The sequence below is a fragment of the Anguilla rostrata genome, chromosome 8, assembly GCF_018555375.3.
Source record: "Anguilla rostrata isolate EN2019 chromosome 8, ASM1855537v3, whole genome shotgun sequence".
Classification (NCBI taxonomy): Eukaryota; Metazoa; Chordata; class Actinopteri; order Anguilliformes; family Anguillidae; genus Anguilla; species Anguilla rostrata.
In genome coordinates, this window is record NC_057940.1 from 19,703,983 (window position 1) to 19,726,195 (window position 22,213).

The 22,213-nt window shown below is 42.2% G+C and overlaps 2 protein-coding genes across 3 annotated transcripts; one reads left to right on the forward strand and one right to left on the reverse strand.

The window, feature by feature from the left end:
* Positions 1-16: 16 nt before the first annotated feature.
* usp14 (ubiquitin specific peptidase 14 (tRNA-guanine transglycosylase)) lies at positions 17-10,817 on the forward strand. Of its 2 annotated transcripts, none has more exons than XM_064346923.1 (16): positions 17-177; positions 1,760-1,905; positions 2,458-2,490; positions 2,798-2,902; positions 3,623-3,726; positions 3,977-4,035; positions 4,176-4,306; positions 4,539-4,619; positions 6,294-6,376; positions 7,244-7,358; positions 7,522-7,587; positions 7,816-7,908; positions 8,041-8,169; positions 8,283-8,349; positions 8,874-8,981; positions 9,435-10,817. In XM_064346923.1, exons 1-16 carry the CDS (start codon positions 162-164, stop codon positions 9,581-9,583), a joined length of 1,485 nt encoding a protein of 494 aa, XP_064202993.1. In that variant the 5' UTR covers positions 17-161; the 3' UTR covers positions 9,584-10,817. The 2 variants fall into 2 exon arrangements, with proteins under 2 accessions (XP_064202993.1, XP_064202992.1); XM_064346922.1 differs by lacking the exon at positions 17-177 and adding an exon at positions 875-1,047.
* Positions 10,818-11,304: 487 nt separating this feature from the next.
* thoc1 (THO complex 1) lies at positions 11,305-20,231 on the reverse strand. Its single transcript, XM_064346921.1, has 21 exons — positions 20,095-20,231; positions 19,559-19,632; positions 19,194-19,254; positions 18,680-18,749; positions 18,467-18,585; positions 18,237-18,285; positions 17,752-17,847; positions 17,525-17,607; positions 17,008-17,075; positions 16,595-16,703; positions 16,125-16,259; positions 15,181-15,281; positions 14,827-14,893; positions 14,638-14,688; positions 14,132-14,202; positions 13,797-13,892; positions 13,479-13,544; positions 13,181-13,264; positions 12,238-12,385; positions 11,985-12,069; positions 11,305-11,683 (listed from the first exon to the last, which is right to left on the reverse strand). Exons 1-21 carry the CDS (start codon positions 20,140-20,142, stop codon positions 11,406-11,408), a joined length of 1,959 nt encoding a protein of 652 aa, XP_064202991.1. The 5' UTR covers positions 20,143-20,231; the 3' UTR covers positions 11,305-11,405.
* Between the last annotated feature and the right edge of the window lie 1,982 nt (positions 20,232-22,213).

Below are 22,213 nucleotides of genomic sequence, written 5' to 3' on the forward strand. Positions count from 1 at the left end.
CAGGTTGCACAGACGAAGCCAGAGCTGGTCGATGTTTAACCAGCGTGTAGTTGCAGCGTCATCGTGAGGAACTGTTTGAATGAAGTTCGGGAGGAAACCTACCGACCAAAACAGGCACCCCAGCATCTGGAATTAGTTAATTATATCATCAAGAACAGAAAATGCCCGTGTTTACAGGTAAGCTGGTATGACTTCAAACACCCTGCCAAAAGCTGTACGATACAGAGAACTAAGGCACGTGTGTCTGTTACCAGTTAGGCCGCAGACAGGTCCAGAAACTCCCTGCTTGCCAAACAGTTGGAACTGGGAAATGCTAACCCCCAACGGCAACATGCCTTTATGTTTCACCGGGATACGTGAAGAAAGTGCATGGCTAGCTATCCGGCTACTGAGCTGTTGTCAGCTATCTATAGATCGCTACACAGTTACACCTGGGCAGTCATATACACAATACTATCAGTTTACATGTTAACATATTGTGGAAATGTTAACTAACTATATCCAAGCTATCTAACTTGCTAGCGAACTAATACTCTTTTAACGCTGCTGTGCTAGATTTTTGGAAGCTCGTCTGTAGTAGTATTCCGTTTCCGAACGAGCTAGTGTTAGCTTGTTAGCTACCTAGCAAAAAAACTTGCTACCTAGCTTTTGCTAACTTCTCAGTACAACAGGGTTTACAATTTGCTTATTCATCCTTACTGTATAGCATTAGTTTTTATTACCAATACTGGTGAGCAGCTCTGATTTCGCAAGAGTTTATTTCGACCGAGGTTTTGGACAACTATCCAGCTGGTGTTACCTAAATCAGGTTTTTTTAATCTTTGGCGCACCTTTTTAGCTAGCTAGCTTGCTAGCAATATAGCCTGTTCGCGATGTCAGCTAGCTAACGATAAAGAAGGGCCACATCAAACGCTACGTTAGCAAGCTTGAGTTGTTACTTCAGTAACTTCGTTTATGGCTATCTAGCCAAACGTTTTTTCATATACTGTGGGTAAATGTCAAGGCATGTGACTGACGCCCTAACGTTTTGTTTTCTCATTCTTGTAGGTACGTGGTGGGTAGAATAAGTTCATTGAAAGAGCACCCTCGTTTACAATGGATAGTCTAATAGTTAAATGTGGCTGACTAGCTAGCAGTATCCTCTATAAATGCTTGACTGATATGTTGGATTACACAAATAGTTACTTTGAAATGGTTATAGATCGTGATGTTTGTTAAAAAGCTACATGGTAAGCTAGCAGTAGCTACTCAACGAACTAGCGCTATAATGTAAGCAAGCGTCGTGCATCTAGTTAACGTTAGCTGCCTAACTTCTCTTTAAATTGTGCACAATCACCGTGTTGATTAGGCAAGGACATGCATTAAATAATGTGATTAACTTAAGTAATTTGGAATGTGCAGTCGTCACAAAATGCAAGACAAAAAGTAGCATACCTGGCAATGATGTTACTAAATTTTTAATCGCCTCGTGTCTAATATAATAGACATTTTATGTGTTACTTTATTCATTGTGTTACGTATATTAATTTAGTTGTTAATGTAATCGACTAGTATGAGCCTAATAAGACTGCTTCAGTCAGATTGCTTTAGAATTCTTAACCCGAAATGTTCTGAAACCTATTGGATGTAAAAAGTCGTATTTAATGTTTTTCATACTTGCTTTAGCTTTAATTCGATGCATTACTGTGTTATAATATCTACTTAAGATGCTTGATTTGCTACAAGTAAAAATATGAGTGGTCTGTCTCCCTCCTCCCAGTGAATGTGAAATGGGGGAAGGAGAAATTTGATGCAGTGGAGCTGAACACAGAGGAACCACCCATGGTTTTCAAGGCCCAGCTATTCGCCCTGACAGGTGTACAGCCAGACAGACAGAAGGTCATGGTCAAAGGAGGAACACTGAAGGTACTAAATGACAGTATGCAATCTAAAAACCCCCCAAAAGCAAGTCTCCGGTTGTGGCAGTATAAGCTTGAAATAAACAACATCTGCAGCCACCGTCAAAAAAAAAAAAAGACGTAAAAATCATTTATTGGTTGTGCTCGAGTTTTAGACTGAGGTTTAATCTAACTGCTTCTGTGTGTTCCCCTTCTCTTAAGTGCCAAAGAGTTGCTTTTTAATTAGAGCATTTTCCTTTAATCTCAGTGTTCGCCAAGTTCATGACAAAAAAAGTGAAATGAGCAGGGTAGCCTTCAAAAGCTGGTATGAAGGATCAAGTGACAGCGGGTTACTCTTTATCATAGTTGTAGATGTATTTGCTCTTTGCTACTGGCTCAGGGCGCTCACACTGAGGGTGAAATTGATTGATCACAGCATCCACAAGAACAGCAGTTTTAATATAGCTTCTCCTTTAGGTGTAACTAGACCTTAAGTTGAATAGTTAGTTTTCTGTCCTGCAAAGATGAGTATAGTTAAAGGAGCTTTAATCACCTTAAACATGTTATCTTGTTTCCTCAGGATGACGAGTGGGGAAACATCAAATTGAAAAATGTAAGTCATCTTTCTAATGTTGTCTTCATAAGACATTGTCTTAATGTAGCTCCTTTCAGTTATGTTATTTAGGCATCGCGTTTTAGGTAGAAATGGGGAACGACTGTGTGGGTAAATGCTTGGATTTGGGAAAAGGAGAAACCAAAGTGAGCACTCACTTCCTGTGCCAAGTAGAAAAGCAATGCACAGAGGCATACATTGTTTGTGTCATGACTACGTCTGTGATTAAGCAGTCACGACAGAAACTGTACAGGTTGTTGATTAGTGCTCTGGAGGTCATCGTTGTGCTGTAACCTCCCCTCTTCAGGGAATGACCCTGCTCATGATGGGGTCTGCCGAGGCTCTGCCTCAGGAGCCGGCCGTGCGCCCCATGTTTGTGGAGGACATGACTGAAGAGCAGCTCGCCTCAGCGGTGAGTCCCCAAAGCAAGAGGCCTAAGCGCAGCCTACTTCCTGTAGCACAGTTTCCTAAATCATGGATGTAGAGGGCCTCCTCATCGATCTAGTTTATTTTGCTCTGGGGGAAGGTTTCGGTTAAAAAAAATAAAACATTTATTGGTTCATTCATCTTTTTCGGTAGCAAGTGTTGGTACCTATCTGCTAACCTTCAATGATAAATGTGTGTTCATGGTACAGCTAGTTCAGTGCTCCTGATGCAGTACTGCAGATTATTCATGTTATGTACCCAGTTGGTTGCAATTGAGTACATCCAGACTATCCCAAAAGGTTTTGCTTATCCTCCTGGTACATATGTAATGAACTGGATGTCAGTCAAGACTGTTTTGGGCTGGTCATCAGTCAAAGCAGTTTTTGATTTTCATATTCATACCAAAACTTTGAGTTATTCCAGATTAGAGCATCATCAAAATATTGATATAAAAATACATTTTATTATTATTTTTTATGTAAAAAATTCAGATCAACAATTTTGTTTAATGCATGATATGAATGCATAAGATTAAAATTATGGATCAGTTAGTATTTTTTTTGTGTGGTTTTAGCGGTTTTTAAATCTGTAGAGCAGAACTTTGGGTTGATCTGAAGGCGGAGCAATGGAAATATATTCTTGTTCTGACTGAAGTACTTGGGTTTTCTGTCAGGGTGCAAGTGTCTCTGGGTAATTGTGTTCACAGATGGAGCTGCCCTGTGGCCTAACTAACCTGGGGAACACCTGCTACATGAATGCTACTGTGCAGTGTCTGCGCTCTGTTCCCGAGCTCAAAAACGCTCTCAGAAGGTGGGCAGTTTCCTCTCTGCGTGAACGCATTCTCTCCTTCTCAACTGAGGAGCATCCTCAAAAACCCTACATTTTATTAATAAATCAAAGCCTATGTTGGATATTTTCAATTTAGATTTGAACCGTTGGTCTTCTGACGCATATCTGGTACCTGGTCAAGCAACTTGGTTGTCTGACTGGTCAAACCTGATTTATTTATTTACGTCACTGGAAGGCTCTGATTAACTGACCTTTCCCCTTCTCTATGCAGGTACTCTGGTGCCCTGAGGTCTTCAGGAGCAAATTCTTCTTCACAGTACATCACAGCAGGTGAGAGAAGACTCGCGATACAGTGCGCTCTTCCCTGCTCTTTCAAGGGCTGCCCCGTTGTCTGTCATTATTTTTCTAAGCTGAGAGAACACGTGTGCACATTTGCTAAATTTGCCTGCGGTCGCGTCTGCTTTTGGCAGCCATGCGCGACCTGTTCGAGTCCATGGACAAGACCTCCTCCAGCATACCGCCAATCATCCTGCTGCAGTTCCTGCACATGGCCTTCCCGCAGTTTGCAGAGAAGGGCGACCAGGGCCAGTACCTCCAGCAGGTGGGTGAAGCGGTCACAGCAGCCGCCATCACAGCCCAGCCACCTAGCCTGAACAAACGGCCACCGTCGGTTCACCCACGGTCTTTAAGTAATTAAGTTCTCCCTAAGAATCCATTGTTTTGTGCTTTATAAAAATGGACTGATCCTTTGTAGCTTGAGTAGGTGGTACAATCCAGTGAGTGTCAGCTTGTCCTTGCTGCGTTGTAACTGTGTGACACTTTGGAAACATCAGGATGCCAATGAGTGCTGGCTGCAGATGATGAGGGTCCTACAGCAGAAACTGGAACCAGAGATTCCAGAGTCTCCTATGGAGGTAAGTCAGACTGCGGGGGTGGGGCTGGAGTGTTTTCTTGTTCTTTTAAATGCCTTTTCCTCTCTTATTCCTCTATTTGGATTGCTTGATTGTGCTCATATTTCAACAAGCTCCTCCAAAGTGTCAGCTGTTGCTTTCTGTCATGCCCTAGTTCTCAAGTAGGGCTCGCACAGACAAGTCCAAGGGAGACTCTACGTGCTGCTGACTGGACAAACTTGTGGGTGCGCGGGTTGCTGCTGTGCGATGAGTCATCCGGGGTCAACTAAAAGCTTGTGGTCCTTGGGTGATGGTAGAGCCAAGTGTGTGCCACCCTGTGGGGCTACAGGCCACCGTTGGCACTGAGTGTCTGGATTTTGCATCAGACTATGGGTCTCATCCATGTATTGGCACCGCAACTTAACAGCGTGAGCCACCTAGCTGCCCAGGGGTTGGTATATATTCTAACGACTAAATGATTGGGACATCATGCCCTGATGATACTGAGCTGGAAATTATTATGCGACTGTACTGGTATTTAGCAGACGCTCTTACACAGAGTGACTTGCACACGACTCTTTTTTTTCTCCTCTTCTTCTTTTGGATATTTACGAAAGTAATTTGGGTTAAGTATCTTACTCAGAGGTACTGCTCCCTGGGAATCAAACCTACAGACTGGGTTACAAGCAGAGTTCCTTACCCATCATACTACACTGCCACCCCAATTATTAATCTTCCCATTTTAGTAGGCCATTTACAGAAAGCTAATGTTTGTAAACATCCACTGAAGTGTCCGAAGGCGATATCCGAAACCTCAAAAAAGCCTGGAAATGGCTAGATATTTCTCAGTTGCCAGTGTCGTCTGCTAATTTTAACAATCTGCATTGCTTGCTATGTCAGATGATCAGTAGAGCCTACATATTGACCTTGGGGTCAAGCAGACTTCTTTGTGATTAAGTTCCTTGATACTTTCTTTTGATTGCAGTCCTTTAGGCATTCTCAAATGTCAAACAATTAATCACATACATTTCAAAAATTTTCACATAAAGCACATTCACATTTTGGCTGACCTGCAGATAATGCAGCTATTGATTGACTTTTGGCTGAGATTTACAGTAGTATGATTTATGATTCTCATTCACATTTAAACAGTTGTGGTAAACCGCAGGCCTGTAGTTGCCCATTTATCATGAACACTTGATTGGGTCTAGTAGGAACATCCCGGTTGCCAATTTAGTGTAATCAAGGGAGAACCATTTGAACATTAATCTCAGCTAAAATAAAAACTACATCAATTTAAGGGATTTTAAAGTATCCAGTAAATGCTTGATTGGGTCTAGTAGGAATGTACCGCTTGCCAATTCAGTGTAATTGAGGGAGAACCATTTGAGCATTAATCTTAGCCAAAATAAAATCGACATCAATTTAAGGGATTTGTGACTTATAATGTTATAGCTTGAGAAAGAATAGTGGTATTCCCAAGTGTCTGAACTGTCAAATTTATTTGCCCCTGCAGTCCATTCATTTGATCAAATGTCTTAATAAATGTGCCAATTTATAAATGAGTATTAAGGTTGATATTGGCTAACAGAAGGAAGTGGAACACTTAAAAAACAATAGTATTTTAAATGTAACAATGTCCTGTTTTCTGGACAGAGGCTTCCTTTGAAAATGAATTTGTTTGTCTTCGCCCCCTAGACTGACTCTGAGAGTGGAGACACTGGCGCCGCAGCCAAGAAGAACTTCATCGACCAGTATTTCGGGGTGGAGTTTGAAACCACGTATCCTGCAAAATGACTTGTGGGGCGGACCTGCTTTTCGCTGCCACCTTTTGGAGCCTGTTATTCCTTACAGTGAATGGATTCCTAACAATAGCACTGTGGTCTTAAACCATAACAGTCTATTAAATCCATGGAAAATTCATGGAAATGCGTGGCCCAGTTGCATTGAAATTTGAATAATTAAAACTAAAATTAAGGTAGTCACAGAAGTGTATGGGAAATCTCGATCGGGACACCCCTTCATTTCAGTCAAGCTCTTACAATGGGCCTCATTCACAAAACTTTTCTTAAATTATTAAAAATGTTCCTACAAAAAAACATGAGATTCATGACACATGCAGACCTTTGTTTCTGAGCATATCCTTGGTGTATGAGATGATGAATGCTGGCTGTTTATAAATTTTATATGCAATCCAGTTCATGTGATTTGTAAGGAAACAGCCATGAACAAATAGAAATAAGAAAAAAGTGATGAATGCCGAAATGTTTTTGGAAGCATACTTGTATGCAGTTTACGATCAAATGTGATCATACACGTGTTTCATGAATGAAGCCCATTGACTCTTCCTGAGCATGTCAACTATGGGTGTGCTATCAGTTACTCGGGAAACAAATGAGGTGTTCTCTGTCACTGCTGGTGGATCAAGTGATGCACTCCATATGCAGTTATTGACATAAGTGTTTGTGAATGTTTATGTAATGCTTATGCTGGCACCATTTAGTGTTTATAGATGAGTTGTATAAGTCTTGTGAAGGATCATTCAAGGAATGTGTAGATTAACCAAAAAAAAAATGCGTGCCTACTGTCAACCTCTCAATCTATCTATGGTGTTCTTTGAAGTTCTTCCCCTTAACCGTGCCTCCCAGCATGAAGTGCACGGAGTCTGAGGAGGAGGAGCCCGCCATTGGCAAGGAAAGCCAACTCCAGCTCAGCTGCTTCATAAACCAGGAGGTGAAATATCTGGCAACCGGTCTGCGTCTGGTGAGTTATCCAAGGTTTCCAGGTTGGGGAGAAGTTATCAACAGTATTAAACTCTAGTCCTTGAATTCCCTGAAAGTGCTTGGTTTTTTAAAATTTTTTAACATTTATAAACATGGTCCTTGACTTGCCATTCCTGAAACCTCTTCTCTCTCTGTCACAATAGCGTCTGCAGGAAGAGATCACCAAACTGTCTCCATCTTTGCAAAGAAATGCTTTGTATATTAAGTCCGTGAGTATTGCTTTACTGTCAGTTTAATAGCTGGGTATATGATTGTTCAATGTATTGCCGAGAAGCTGCACTCTTACCACGTGAATTGTTTGATTACAAATCTAAAATTGCGTAGAGCCAAATAAAGAAAAAAAAAGTCTTTGCCCCAAACAGTTTGGAGCTCACTGTAATATCACCGAAGGAAGCACCTGAATGACTTGCTTTCATGTTTTCAACTTTCCTCCGCAGTCTAAAATCAGCCGATTGCCCTCCTACCTGACCGTTCAGATGGTGCGCTTTTTCTACAAAGAGAAGGAGTCTGTCAATGCCAAAGTCTTGAAGGCAAGTCCTTAAAAGCCAGTCGTGTTGGGCCAGAGGCCGCGCCTCGCCAGCGTAGGATTCTAGATCCTTCTTTTTTCCACGGCGCCCGCACGGCATGTCCTGACCTTGTGTTCCGTGTGACTGCTTGCGCAGGACGTGAAGTTCCCGCTGATGCTGGACGTCTACGAGCTGTGCACCTCCGAGCTGCAGGAGAAGATGGTGGGGATGAGGTCAAAGTTTAAGGAGATGGAGGACAAGAAGCTGGAAAAGCAGCAAAAAAATGTAAGCATGCTACCTTCTCAACCAATAAGAGCTGCGGATGGAACTAAAGTTTTGTGTGCGTGTGTGTGCGTGCGCGTGTAGAACTACTAATTTGTGTCCTAATTGGCCAACAGGCGGAAAATAAGGTGGCGACAACAACTAAAAAGGAAGTGAAATACGAACCTTTTTCATTTCCTGAAGGTGAGTGTGCACATTACACGGCAATTTCAGAAACATTTTGCACACACAGTATACAATAAACATGTTTTATTTTCCACGCTTTATCTGTATGTGATTTGTATGCATGATTTGTACGAGTTCTGAATTATGTTCACAGTTGTATTTAAATATCATGGACTGTAGGGTTCTTTGTGTGAAATCATAAAAATAAACATCAGTGGCAGTAGAAGCAGTGCACGTTAGGGTATCGGTTTCATAAGTTTTTACATTTCATATAGCAGGTGATTTCTTTCAAATCAGTTTAAATAAAGGCGCATATACTTGGGCTCTGTGAACAACAGTATAGATTAACTGAAATCATCTAACAAAAAAGAGCACTTGCCGTAGATCAACTTCGTAATGCACTCGTAACCAGAACTGGCTGACGCTCAGTTGATGCTAATTGAACTGTGTGGAACATTCCTATTGGTTTTCCTGTTTTATTTGACTTTTTAACATTACGCAACTACATAAGTGCGTCTTAAGTTGTGTGCGTTATTCCTCAGACCTGGGCTCCAACAACAGCGGCTACTACGACTTGCAAGGCGTGCTGACGCATCAGGGGCGCTCCAGCTCTTCTGGCCACTACGTAGCCTGGGTCAAGAGGAAAGAAGGTACGACGGAACCTGTCCACAATCCGTGCTTGCACTATGGGTCAGGCTAAACATTAGCACGTTTGAAGGAGTTTGGCTTGCTTTATCTTTATAGTCTTGCAGTTGTATTTATCACATTTGAAGTGTACAGCAACACCAGCTTTTCATCTAACTCTGCCCCCTTCGCAATTTTAAAAGATGCAAATTGGGGTTTGAGAGTGGAGGAGGGAGGAGGGAGGAGTGATAGAACCAGCCGTTAATGTGTCATAGGCACGTCGCTTCCCAGAACATTGCTCAAATGGGTGTCTGCGTTTAAACCACGTTTTCTTGACTTCGTTGTACAATGTCGTTCAAGTCACGGATGTTCTATTAGGCAGGGTACCCCCTGAATAGCGCCTTGATAAGCCACATTCCTTCAATTGTTTATTTTTATTTATTTATTTATTTATGTTTTGCTTCCCCCTTTTCCTCTAGACGAGTGGGTGAAATTCGACGATGACAAGGTCAGCGTGGTGTCTCCAGAGGACATCCTGCGACTCTCGGGTGGCGGGGACTGGCACATCGCGTACGTCCTGCTGTATGGACCCCGCCGACTAGAAGTACAGGAAAGCGAGCAACAGTAACCGAGGGGAAACTTAAAGCGGCCATTTCAGAGCACTGTCTGCATAGATGTGCAATAAATATCGGTGTCTTTAAACTTCTGACCTTAATTTTTTATTTTTCGTTTCAATAACCAACACGGATGCAACCCTCGTTCATCCGTACGCATCATAACCCAACGAGCGGCCTGCCGGACAAGGTTTCATTAAAGCCGAAAACTGGAACCGATTTAAAGAAAAGGGCAAGCCCGAAGACTAGGCTGACAAGTGTAGCTCCTCCATTACCTTACACATGAAATGAATATATTTTTTAAAAATTCTTTTGACCTGTGAGATTTCCATGCTTTATTATGTGGTAGTGTAGTATTATTTTTGAAGTTGTACGTGGCCCTGTACACTCTTGGCCGAGCTGAGTTTTGCTGGGGAGAACAGGCTTTGTCACATGCCCTCATGAGCATTCCGTAACAACGATTCACCAGTTGTTGCAACGTTTATCGGTCCCGGTCCTGGAAACCTGTTATCTATGGTTTTTGGATGAATCACCTTTAACTAGTTTGACTCAAATTAACTGCCCTAAAAGTGGACATACTGTATTGTATCTTATTGGCCAAAAAAAATAAAATAAAATGGTGTGTTCTATTAAACTTAACTGAACCTTTTCATTTGAACTTGTTCAAATCTGCTCTTCATGCATTTTGGGAAGTTAAGTTAATTGAAAAAAGTTTGCTGGCACAATGGGGGGGATCAGGGTCAGGACTGAGAAACCCAGGGCTTTTTGCTGGGGGGACTAGGAAAAAAAAATGGCACTTTGGGTGTCACAAGAGCCACCCGACTGCGTCTTGCACTTGTTTGATGCGGAAAGATCTATTATTCTGATCAGCAGTCCATGAAAGCATTTACAGCTTTGAGGGTGGATCTTTCTGAATGATCGGGAAAAAAAATTAAGTTCTATTCCAATTTCCGTGATCGTTTCTGTATAAGATGGTTTTTGCAATACAAAAGCATTGCTCTTGTAACACTGCGTATCTTGTCTTCGTAGAACAGGTTATTTTCTTCTGCTATATACGCATGACTCGTGAGCTTTGCTCACTGTTGCCACGTTGAGCCTCCTGGCTCGCTTCATGTCTTGGCATTGCAGCCTAAGTCTTCTATGGCCACCATCATAAAGCCCAGAAAACAGAACATTGTTTTATTTTTTTGTCGTAAGTTATTGATTGCTGGCTTTTCGTACATGGGAAAAATAAACGGTTATACTGAAGCTGGTCTCGTGATTTGTGTAATTTTTAGATCCAAAGCACCTCATGGATCTGGCTAGGAACTCGCTCACACATGTTTAGCAGACTGAAGATCTTCCACAAGGGGGCGCTATAAGCTCTCATGTAGCACCCCCAAATTTCAGCTAATTAAGTGAAAAATTAGCTGAATTTTTTCAGCACCATCTTACTACCAGCTGCCCATTTGAATGAAACATACTATACAGGACTTTTGGATTTCTGTCAGAATTTCATTAACATTTATTTATTAACATTCTACCGCAAAATATTTTTGTGTGCTTGACTCAGTCCTGTGAGATTAGGGGTGCAGGGGATACAACAGAAAACAATATATAGTGAGCATTTGAAAGAGTTTATGCCTAAAATGGCACCTCTTGTGTATCCAGTTGGCTCCTGTAGCAGCTATAGATTGCTTTCCCCCCTAGTCAAATGTAGGCAACGCACAGGAAATCAAGATGGCTACATTCTCAATACTGTTACAAAACATTTATTTCAACAACTAGGTAAAGTGTTTTTTTAAAAACAAGAAACGGATGAAATAAAAACAGAAAATGGGGTAGGCGGGTTGGCTTCTACGTCTCGGTGAGGATCTCGGCGATCTTGGGGAAGCCGGCGGTGTTGAGCGCGGAGACCAGGTTCTCCACGGTGGCCTGGCTCCCCTCCCGGTCCTGCCAGGCCACCAGCAGCAGCTTGGCCTGCATGTCCACGTCCTCGCTGTCCGTCTCGATCTCGCGCACCTCCACCGCCTTCATCTCCAGCTGCCCCGCCAGCGTCTTCCACTGGGCGCCCAGCTTGGCCGCGATCTCGTCCATCTGCTGGTTGGATACCAGCTTGTTCTGGATCCCGGGGCCTGGGGAAGACGGTGCGACTCGTGAGCTGTTCCCCCAAGGTCACATTTACACCCCGGTCTGAACCTTGGCCTTTGCACAATCTGAGAATAGCAGCTGTTATTTCTAACTGCAATACCAGAGGCAAAACGAAAATGCGCAGTTGTAACTGAATTCAGCTGACTTGCATTCATCCATAAAGAACAGCATATCAAGTGCAATAGCTACAATTACATTTATATACAGTTGTGCAATGCTTATCAGACAATCGGTATATAAGATGAGTCAGGCTGGCGGGCGTCCAAGCAGTTACAATCAACTCACTGTCATTGCTCTCTTTGAGAAGGTTGTCCCCGTTGTCATCGTCGTCCTCCTCTCCCGTCTTGATCTCTTCAGAGGGGAGGTCCTTCTGTGTAGGGGAAGGGGCATAAACAGGTTGGGAATGTGTTTTTCCCCATCCCTTCCCCTTTCAGCACAGCCATCCTTCAAAAATCAATTGACGACATGGCAACAATACAGAATGTGGTTTGCTAGCATTACAAAACCCGCATGGAGGTGGTGGGGCCAGGGCACTTACCGGCAGCTCTTTGGCTAGTTTGATAACCATGCTCTCCAGGTAGTCTGCCAGGCTCTTGAACTGCTGATTGGTCGGCTGGAAGAAGTGTGGGCTCCGTCTGGACAGCAGCCGGAGTGCCCTCCATCCGTAGTTGGAGTTCCTCACCACCCTGCCGGGGGAACAGAGGGCTCATTCCTTCAAATACACCCAAGGATCGTCTGCATGCTAACCTGCTGTTCACCTCCGTAAGTTCTGACAGTCTGCATTTGCTCAGTGTCAAAATGTTAGCAAAATTCCTTGCCAGTGAGATGGCTGCAAACGCCATTGCTCAGTTTTATTCATCCCCCTGAGGGCATCAGGAGTCTTGGGAGAACACCTACTGTGCCTGACCACTGAATGTCTATATAATACATTACTAACCAGATTCCAGGCACAAGATTTTCACAGTTGAAAGACATTCAAAAATGGAAAGCATTCTGATTTGCTGGCTTATATTGAATATTCATGAGGACGTAAGGTTAAATGTGAATTTATTGCTCTATAGCCTGCAGTGGCTAAGACCTACTTATCACTCATCGGAACAAACTAGAACTAAGAATTCTGGACCAGTGTAGGAGCTGCCTGACTAGTTCACACATAAAACATCTGTGATACACCGTGTCAAAACTGCCATAAGAGCATGTGCAGGCAAAGACCTTCAGAGAACCTGGACACTTGCAATGTAGTAACATCACAATAAAGTCAAATGAGTTTGAAAACCTTCATAGCTGTTTGGAGATTTAAAAAACAGGTTGTGGCCAGTCATTCTCCGTGCACTACATGTTTTAGACTGGATTTTTCTCTTCACTACTGATCTTTCGGGGCAACTTTCAATTTGAATTTGGATCCCTGTAATGTCTTCCATTAGCCAGTCCAACCGTGCGTGGTCTTTTGCTGGAGTCATATGGGGGTGCTTTGAACATACTTGTACGCGTCTTCAACCATGTTGGCTGGGTCGGCCTGCTCGATGGCCTCCTCGAAAAACTCCTCCAGAGTGGGCATGAACTCCCTGTAGCAAACAAATGTGTTACTGCAGCAGTGCCGGTCTAGGGTCATCATTCATTCTTGAATGCGTGATATTTTCTATAGATTTGTTTTGATTGTAAATGCATTTTATTTTTTACTTTGAGATTTCTGAATTTGATTGAAGTCACGATCAAAGATGAAATCCCTGAAAACATGTTGCTCTGTATGTTTATATATTTTAAAATCCAAGCTTTTACCTGCTGTCTGACTTGCAGGCTTCCATGTTGTCTGGGTTGAGGTTCCAAAGTCTTGTCAGTTCATCACTGTGAAATGGACACATTTAAGGTCAGAGGAAGTCTTGGAGGGGTCTCTACATATCCAAACGATTGAAATTGCCCATTTTTGATGGGAAAATTAGGTTTCATGAAACAAAAAATTGGTGAAGCCATGGCATTCTATCTGAGCTTTATATATTTTGCTGTGACCGGCAAAACTGATTTACTCTGTGATTGACAGCTTACTGTAGCTCTGCCCTTCATCACTGCTTACAGGGAGCCTGGTAACAGTAGACTTACTTTCCCATGAAGATCTTCCTGTCAGGGCCCTTGCCCAGGAAGTCCTCTGGGGCCTGCCTCTTCCTGGTAGGGCGTACGGGTTTTGCGTCAGCTGGCCTGAGGTACAAACACACATGCTGTGGTCAGCAGGCTGAACCAACAAAGCATCTTTCTCAGTGACACTCAATGACATTTGTACTTCTGACCAGACTAGTCTTCAGGATGGTTGTAGACTGGGATGAACATTTCCAGTATATGAGGATCCAGGCAAACCCAATTTATTTGGCTAGCATCCTTTTCCATCTTTCCCGCTTTAGTATGCTCTTCACATTCAGTTACCGGCTTCTGTTAAGTACCTTTCTTTTACGAAGCTAGGGCATCCCTCATTTTTCCAAGAGTTCCAGTTCTCTTCTGTGTTCAAGATGTGCTATCAAAAATGAGAACACAGTTTATTCACGCACTCTCGGGTGTTTTTACACACCAGGAATGGTCACATCATTCAGGGTCGCGAGGTACTGTATATCAAAACACAAACCAGCTTTCTAAGAGCCACCCATTCATTCTAAATCCTAATGTTTTTCTCCCAGAGAATTGTTAACATCTCTTACAGAAGTCAAACAACACAAAGGTACAGGACTGATATTTTTCCAGGAAGTTACCAAAGTTCCCTGCAATAACCATGCAAAAGTACACCACCATAACAGTGGTCATTGAAGCATACAGCATATCAACAACCTGCTATGTAAGTCTTATGAGAAAGAGGTGTCTGAACACTGACTGTATTCTACTAAAAATGCAGCATTGAACAGAATGCTGGGACCCTTCTTAGTTACAGCAACGTGTCGGTGCATAGGCAGCTTACCTCTACCATGGTGGCAAACTTGTCCCCATCCGGTGGAGTCTCTCTGAGCAGCTGGAGTAGAGGGGAAGGATTTTGTCACACAGTATCCTCCAAAGTTGGTTATGCAAATAATGGCTCCACGTGTCTCATTTGCCTTAAATGCTGCAGGTGGAATTAGATGTACAGCGCATCAGGGTAAGAGATGCTGACCTGGTACACCAGTTTGGTGGTGTCCTCCATCCACAGGCACTGGTCATCATTCAGACTGCAACTGGAGCTGCAAGCAGGACAGGGAGGTGCAGTATTACACAGGGTAAAATAACAGTGTGCTGCAATTCAGCTTACTTGGACAACACTGTTCAATCAGTTCACTGAACAGATCACTTTTCTGTTGTTCTCGCTCAACTACATACAAACTTACACACTTGGGTTTTGCCTTTTTAAGCTTTACAATTTAAGCCACCCCTTTTCCTGATATGGCCAAGTAGTAGTATAATAATGCACTGCTTTGCAGAATCGCATACTGCCTGAATGGATGCATACACACAGGTTTTTCTGGCTTACCTTTTGAACTTGACCTGCCCCTTCAAATACTGAAAGAGGATTAAATACTGCAGAAGAATGTGGCGCCTGAAGTTGCTGTCACTAAGCTGCAGGTCCATCAACTGCAGAGAGAAGACAGGAGCACTTGGAGGGCATTCTAAGCAGGTGACACACTACAGCGCAGCTGGGATTTACTAAAGAGCTATGTAAACGGTTAGAAGACACAAAGTGCACTTGTACCGTAGTGTGTGCACTGTCACAGCAAATTACTGCTGCACACCACGCTCACAAATAGCAATGCCCCATACTGAGAGACATATGCAGGTCTTACCACAGGTGTTCTTTACAGTGTTAACAGTTTGTAGCCCTAAAAGCCAGAAGTAAGTAAGCTTTATTTGAACCACGCTTCCGGGTTGGCCGACAAAAAGACATAATCACTGTAACACTTTATCAGGGTTGTCCTAACTAATCTGAAAAGGGCTGAAGTGGGTGCTAATTGCCTAATAAAACCAACAACAAAAAGTCAGACAGTCTGCTCTCCATAGTCTGTCCTTATTCTAGGAGACTCAGGTCAGCAGCAGGAGGTTCTAATGCGACCCAATGTCACGGGAACTATGGATTGATGTTCTGTTGTTGGTGACGCTTCATGAATATTTACATTAAAGCAGAAAATCTAAATATTTGATATTCAAAGACAGCATATTTTAAGCTTTCAATTTTGAGAATGCTGAGCTGACCATTTGGTTAGGAGACAGAGATGGATTGTCTATGCTTGTAGTAAACAACCTCTGGTTTACGCACGTTGGCAGTTACATTTACATTATTTTTATTTAGCAGACACTTTTATCCAAAGCGACATACAAAAGTGCATATCAAGATCATTGGAACAACAGTTGCTCGTCATTCTCTGGGAATCCCAATGCTCTGCTGAAGCAGGGCTAAAACCGACAGGCGGCGTTTGCTACCTTCTCGCTGGTGAGGAACTTGGCGAAGTAGACGTGCTCGCCGCCGGCCGTCCTCAGCTCCTCCAGCTTCCTCTTGGAGGCCTGCGTGTCGTCCAGCTTGTAGCTCTTGAACACCGCCAACGTCTCGTCAGAGTACTGAAACGCACGTGCACAGACAAACTCCCATGTCTTTTCAATTCATGTGTTACAGAACTGCAGTTCATTACAGCAAGAGAAATCCATGCAAATTTAACACTGTTCATGACACGGAACCCTGCGTTTCTCTACTAAACTTTTATTTCTTAGTAAATGTGAATGAATCCCAGGCTTTCTACAGTATTTCTAATGCCCAATTTAAGCTTTGCCATAAATAATCCGTTTTCTTGTTCCTGTACGCACGCTTGAGTAAAGCTCTAAAATAAGAATTTTTGAGTAGACAAGATGGCAGTGTGCCCATTGAGAAAGGTTTTGGCAAATTGGGTAGGCATTACCTTGAGAAAGGTCATCCAGGAGAATTTGTCATAGCACTGTACAGGGTTCCTGAAGTAGTCCTGCAGGGTCCAGAACTTTCTGTACAGGTTGTAATCGATGGGGATGGAGCTGTCCACAAACAGACACAATCAGTCATTACGCAGTTGAAGGCTGAACATGCAGATCTTTACGTGCTTCTCTGTCATGATACATCTTCTTTGTATAAACCAATTATGCTGGGAGCTCTGAAAGTATTCCTGTCCAAACAACAATTTGAAACCAAATTTTCTTATAAAAAATCACATCAAATTAAAATTTAAAGGGCTAGAGAGGAACATTTTCAGGTGACATGCAAAGAAATGTCTGGGAGAGAAATTCTGCCTCTGTGGGCCCTTGGTTAGAGAAGGTGCAAACGAGAGCTGGTCTCCCTCACCAGGGTGTTGGCTCGTCTTCGTCCCCCATCTCGCCCTCCTCCATGCCTTCCTCCTTCTCCTCGGTGTGCTACGGGCCAAACACAGAAACTTCTGTAAAATACCATTTGTCTGGAGAACCACATCACAACTCTGACCCAGTAGCCACATCTGGGTGCCAATGAGACAATGAGCTTGCTTCGCTCGCTTACTTGCTACATCCACAGGTATCTGTTCCATCACAGTTCTTTCAGAAGGTGTTGTGATGTGTTCTAAACTTAGTATGTGCAAATTAACTCTAGTTAATGTATAGTAGTGGGCAGAAAGATTGCTCTCATTTTTGGATGGTCAGATAGCACTCCCATGTGTTCAGACTTGGTGAAAACGTACACCTGGGAGCTCACAAGTTTAGATCTCAAAGTAATCCATCTTCGGCCCTTCCCAATAAAAACTATGAAAATCACAAAAAGAATTATGTTATGTATCCACACAATGTCAAGCCCAGTGTTCGTTGGTACAAATTAATTTCTAGTCTCTTACCTTCTGGCCCAGAGTGCTCTCCTGCTCATTTTTGTTGAAGACTGTGACATTGTCCAGGTTAAACTGGCTCTGGAGATTCAACCCTGTGAACACAAGAAGATCAATACCTTTGTATCCCAGTTTACGCACAGAAGGAAAATCACAGAGAGCATTGAGGACATGTCCTTCTGAGCTCCTGTAAAAACAAACACAATCCGAGCTTCTGTCTGCAGATTGTGCTGTCACACCTGATTTTTCTGACAGGGGGAAGAGGCGGGCCAGAAACAGCTGGATTCGCCCACAAAAAACAGTGTTCTGTGACTTGGAGAGCCTCCTCAAGAGATCTGCAGGGACAGAGATAGATAGTCATGGGTTATACAAAAATCCCATTTTATTTTCAATTGCCTTTCTTCAACTATCTCAGTCTTAATTTATTGATCGAAAGTCAAATGGAACACTATACAAAACGTAACTTCACACATCATGTGAATAACACTTACAATGCTCACACTTAGAAGAAAGCACGATGAAATATCATATGGACAGGACACCAACAAATGTATGTAATAAATGTATATTGACAATATTGGACTGCTCTTGAAACCACCTCACAGTGCAACATAAAAGAAGCAACTGCTTATTTGTAAGTAGCGGAGTACATTTGCACTTTAATTCCACAAAAACAAAGCAACTAATTGGCTAACAAAGAAAGGGCCAAATTTACAGTACTTACCATTACACATCCTTAACAAGTAATTCTTCCCCGCAGAATAAAATGAGTTCTAAAGACAAAAAAATACAGATAGAAATAAGATTTTGCCCCAGTCGCTCTTAAAACTGATGCCCTAAACTAACTGCAACATCCACAAGTGACGGCTCCGAAAAGCCTCGTCGCATTTTCTGCGTCTCCCAACCAGGTACAGATCACAACCAGGAAACAAAAGAAAGGCCGGGTATGCTCACCGATTTCCAAGTGGACACATTATCCTCCACAAAGGTGAATATCTTGTCGCACTGGTCCAGTGGCAGGCAGTCCAGCACGTCTCCCAATAGCAGGAAAGGAGTCGTGGCTGAGCAGATGCCTACAAGAGAGCGAACGCATAAACACTACTGAACAAAGTCCCCCCGCCAGTGAAATTTGCATCAGTTAATAGGCTGCCCGGCACAAAGACACACCTTCAGTGACTCCATCGATACTCAGGTAAATGAGGGACAGGAAATCATCGCAACTGGCTTTTTGTTTCACCTGAAGGAAAAAAAAAAAAATTACGACTTGTCACTTCTCAGAATCTAGTGAGCACCAAGGCTCCCAAGATGACATTGCAAAGGAGGTGGAGATTTGACTTCACGTTGAGATGGGTTTTTCTAAACAAAGGAAAAAGGGTGCATCATCCTCACACTCTCTCGTGCCCCACTTGTAAAAAAAAAAAAAATATGCACAGATAAACAATTGAAATGAGAGGAAAAATTATTAAGACGGATAAAAACACGTTAAAACTATCCTCTATGAAATAAGAATTGGGCTGCTTTGTATAATTACATACAGCTGATCTGTCCCCCCACAAGCACGTGTTTACCGCGTCGAGAAAACCCCCTGAATACATAAGGAGAGAAGCCCAAAACCACACAGAAAGGGGTAACAGCGACTTGCGCTCATCTTTTAGTGTTGTGATTTTTCATGCATACTCACAATTTCCTCCTCCAGGACTCCTCGCAGGGCTTGATCCAGCGTTGTTTTCTTTTCTGTCTCACTGTGAAGCAAAGCCACGCCATTTAAACACATACTGTATGAACAGATAGTGACTATAAGAGAGCAAGGTCCGCCAGATAAATGAGCATGCAACCCCCGAAACGTCTGCAGTTAAGTTAGCTATAGTGTACGTACATCGATACCCAATACCTTATTATTAAATGTGAATTATCAATTCGATAGAACAAAAAGTGCTTTGATAACTGCATACTTTACCAGTTAACTACATGGCGTAGTATTACGATTCCCAATTGAAATAAGAGAAAAATCACAGAATCAGTGTACTGTGACCATTAGCAACTTACTTTCCAGGGAGCTGGTTGAATACAGTTATAAGGGTCTTGCTTGTTTTGCTGTCCAGTGCGCTTCTTGTTGCAGCCTTTTGGTATAAAAACAAAAAGTTTACGTACCGTAACGAAGACACCTGAATGCACATTTAAGACTTAATCAACATACTTGCTAACGCTGCAATACTATTACCCACAAAGAAGTGCCAAGCACACACTCGCTAATAGCACATAGCTAGCTAGCTGGGCATATTCACAGCAGTTCGCTACATTTGGTCGATTGTTCACACTCCAATATACATAAATGAAATCTAACGGTAACTAAAAGATGATATTTTATTTATTTAGCTTGCGAGCTAACAGCCACCAAAACACTGTCAAAACAGTTAACGTTATCAGGCAAGTCTAACCAACTGATAAGTTGGCTAGGCAGCTAGCGTTATCTTTAACTCCATAGGAAGACACGTTTACTCAACGTTTGAGCAAACCTTTCAGTCAAAAGCACTAATCTCGTTTTAATACACATTTTATGTTTGGAAAAGTTAACTTCTTACTGTAAATTTGTCTTTGGCATCATTGAAATGGAACATGGACGGAGACATCTTTATTCACAAATTCACTACAAACGCGTCCTTCCGCCGCCAAGGAAAAGAGACGCCGGAAATGAAGACAAAGATTATATTTATGAAGAGCTTCCGTGGGAACGCTGGCTACAAATAAACAACAGCGACACCCTGTGGCAATATATCAATAAACAAAATAATGATCATTGCTAATATTGCTAATATTCTTAACTACTCTTAACAAATATACACTACGGCGTTTCTTAGAAAGAAAAAAACATATTACAAGACAACACTTTTATTAAACCAAATAAAGACTTAAAGTTTTAAAGACTTAAAGATTGTTAAAATATATTTAAACAATCTGAGAGTCATATATGTGCATTTGATCTTTTAAATAATTCATGTATGTTGATATATTCTATGTAAACATAGTCAAGCTTCATCAGAACACACTCACACACTAATAATAATAATACTAATAATAATAGTAATAATAATAATAATAATAATAATAATATACTGTACTACATATCCCATATATTTCTATATTTATCTGCATATGTGTATTTGTATGTACCATATTCTTCTGTAATGTTTTCTTTTTTGTATGTGACCTTTAGAGTGTTTTTCCATGTTTATACTACAGGACAGGCGCACGTTGGCAAGCATTTCATTGCGCATCGTACAGTACATGTACAGTTGCATATGTGATGAGTGAACTTTGATTGATTGATTGGTTGGTTGGCTGGTTGGTTGATTGTTTGATTGAATGAAAATAACAGAAATTCATGAATTGATAATATAACAATCAGGTAATACAGGTAGTAGATTCAGATGTAGGTAGAATTTAGAGCAGGTACCTGTCACACAGTGTGTGGTAGCAATATTTAAACAAAGCTGTAGTATGGATGATGATTACCTGCATGACATTACTTCCAAGCTTGTATTAAGCACTTGCATTTCATACTTGTGTTAACCACTAGGTGCTGTTCTTTGTCCAGTAAAAGCATTGGGCAGAATTGTTTGAGCTTTACAATTCTTTATATAATTTTGGAGGACATTCATACAAGGAAAATACCAACCTCTGGCAAAATTCAAATCTATTGCTGGGGTTCACGTTCCAAAACCTCTCTGGTTACAGGTAACGTGTGCAGATGGTTTACAGACCCAGTATCTTAAGTCATAAAAGCACCAAATTTAATTGTGATATTTTTAATTGTGTGTGTGTGTGCTTGCGTGTGTGTGTGTTACAACTGAACAGTACCACTTAAAAACTGATAAAAAATTAAAATTCATTGTTATTCTTGCCTCCCCTCACTCTCACTGGAAGGCTGAGAAAATGGATAAGTATATTTATCTCATGTGCTCAGGCTACAATTGTTTCACATATCTCCTCAGGCCTTTATTATTTATGAGAGTAGGTGATAGTGTATGAACATTAGACAGCACTATGAATTAGCAAGCAGAAAAAACCCATGTTATTCATCCATGTGCTGGCAGGTGTTTAGAGAAGTGTGTGTGTCAGTTTGTGGGGGGCATTATTTAATGTTCTGGTCCCTGCTAATAGCATGGAGCGCCTGACTCACTGAGTAGTATTTGTTCTCCTCATCTGTAATAAATGGACAAGTGGAATGTGAATGATTCCTGGGGCTGGGTCAAATCACGGCCTTCTCAGAAAAGAACCTCCGTGACCGTAACTCTGACGTGTGAGAAGTGAGTAGAAGCAGAGAAATGTGTGTTCACCGAGGCCATATTCTATCAGCACAGCAGGGGCTGGACTAAGTGGGAAAATGGGGCTGGTGGAGCTGTATTGTTCAGAAGGCGACTAAGTGTTCAATAAATTTAGGGAGAGGAAGGCTTCGTTTATAAATGTGTTTCCTGTCCTGAGGCTTGTTATGTTCTATCTCCAATTCCCACCCCACTTCCCCGGTCAAGGTATGATTTGCAAACTGTGGCAATCAAGTTATCCAACCACGCCCTTCCCCTATTTGGAGTGCCCAACAGCACCTGTAGGTCTGTCCCACCCGTGCAAGGCCAGTTCAAGCGGGTGCGTGTGTAGTCAGCCGCCGCTTCTTACCGCTTTGAAATGCGCTGGCTTATCTACCTT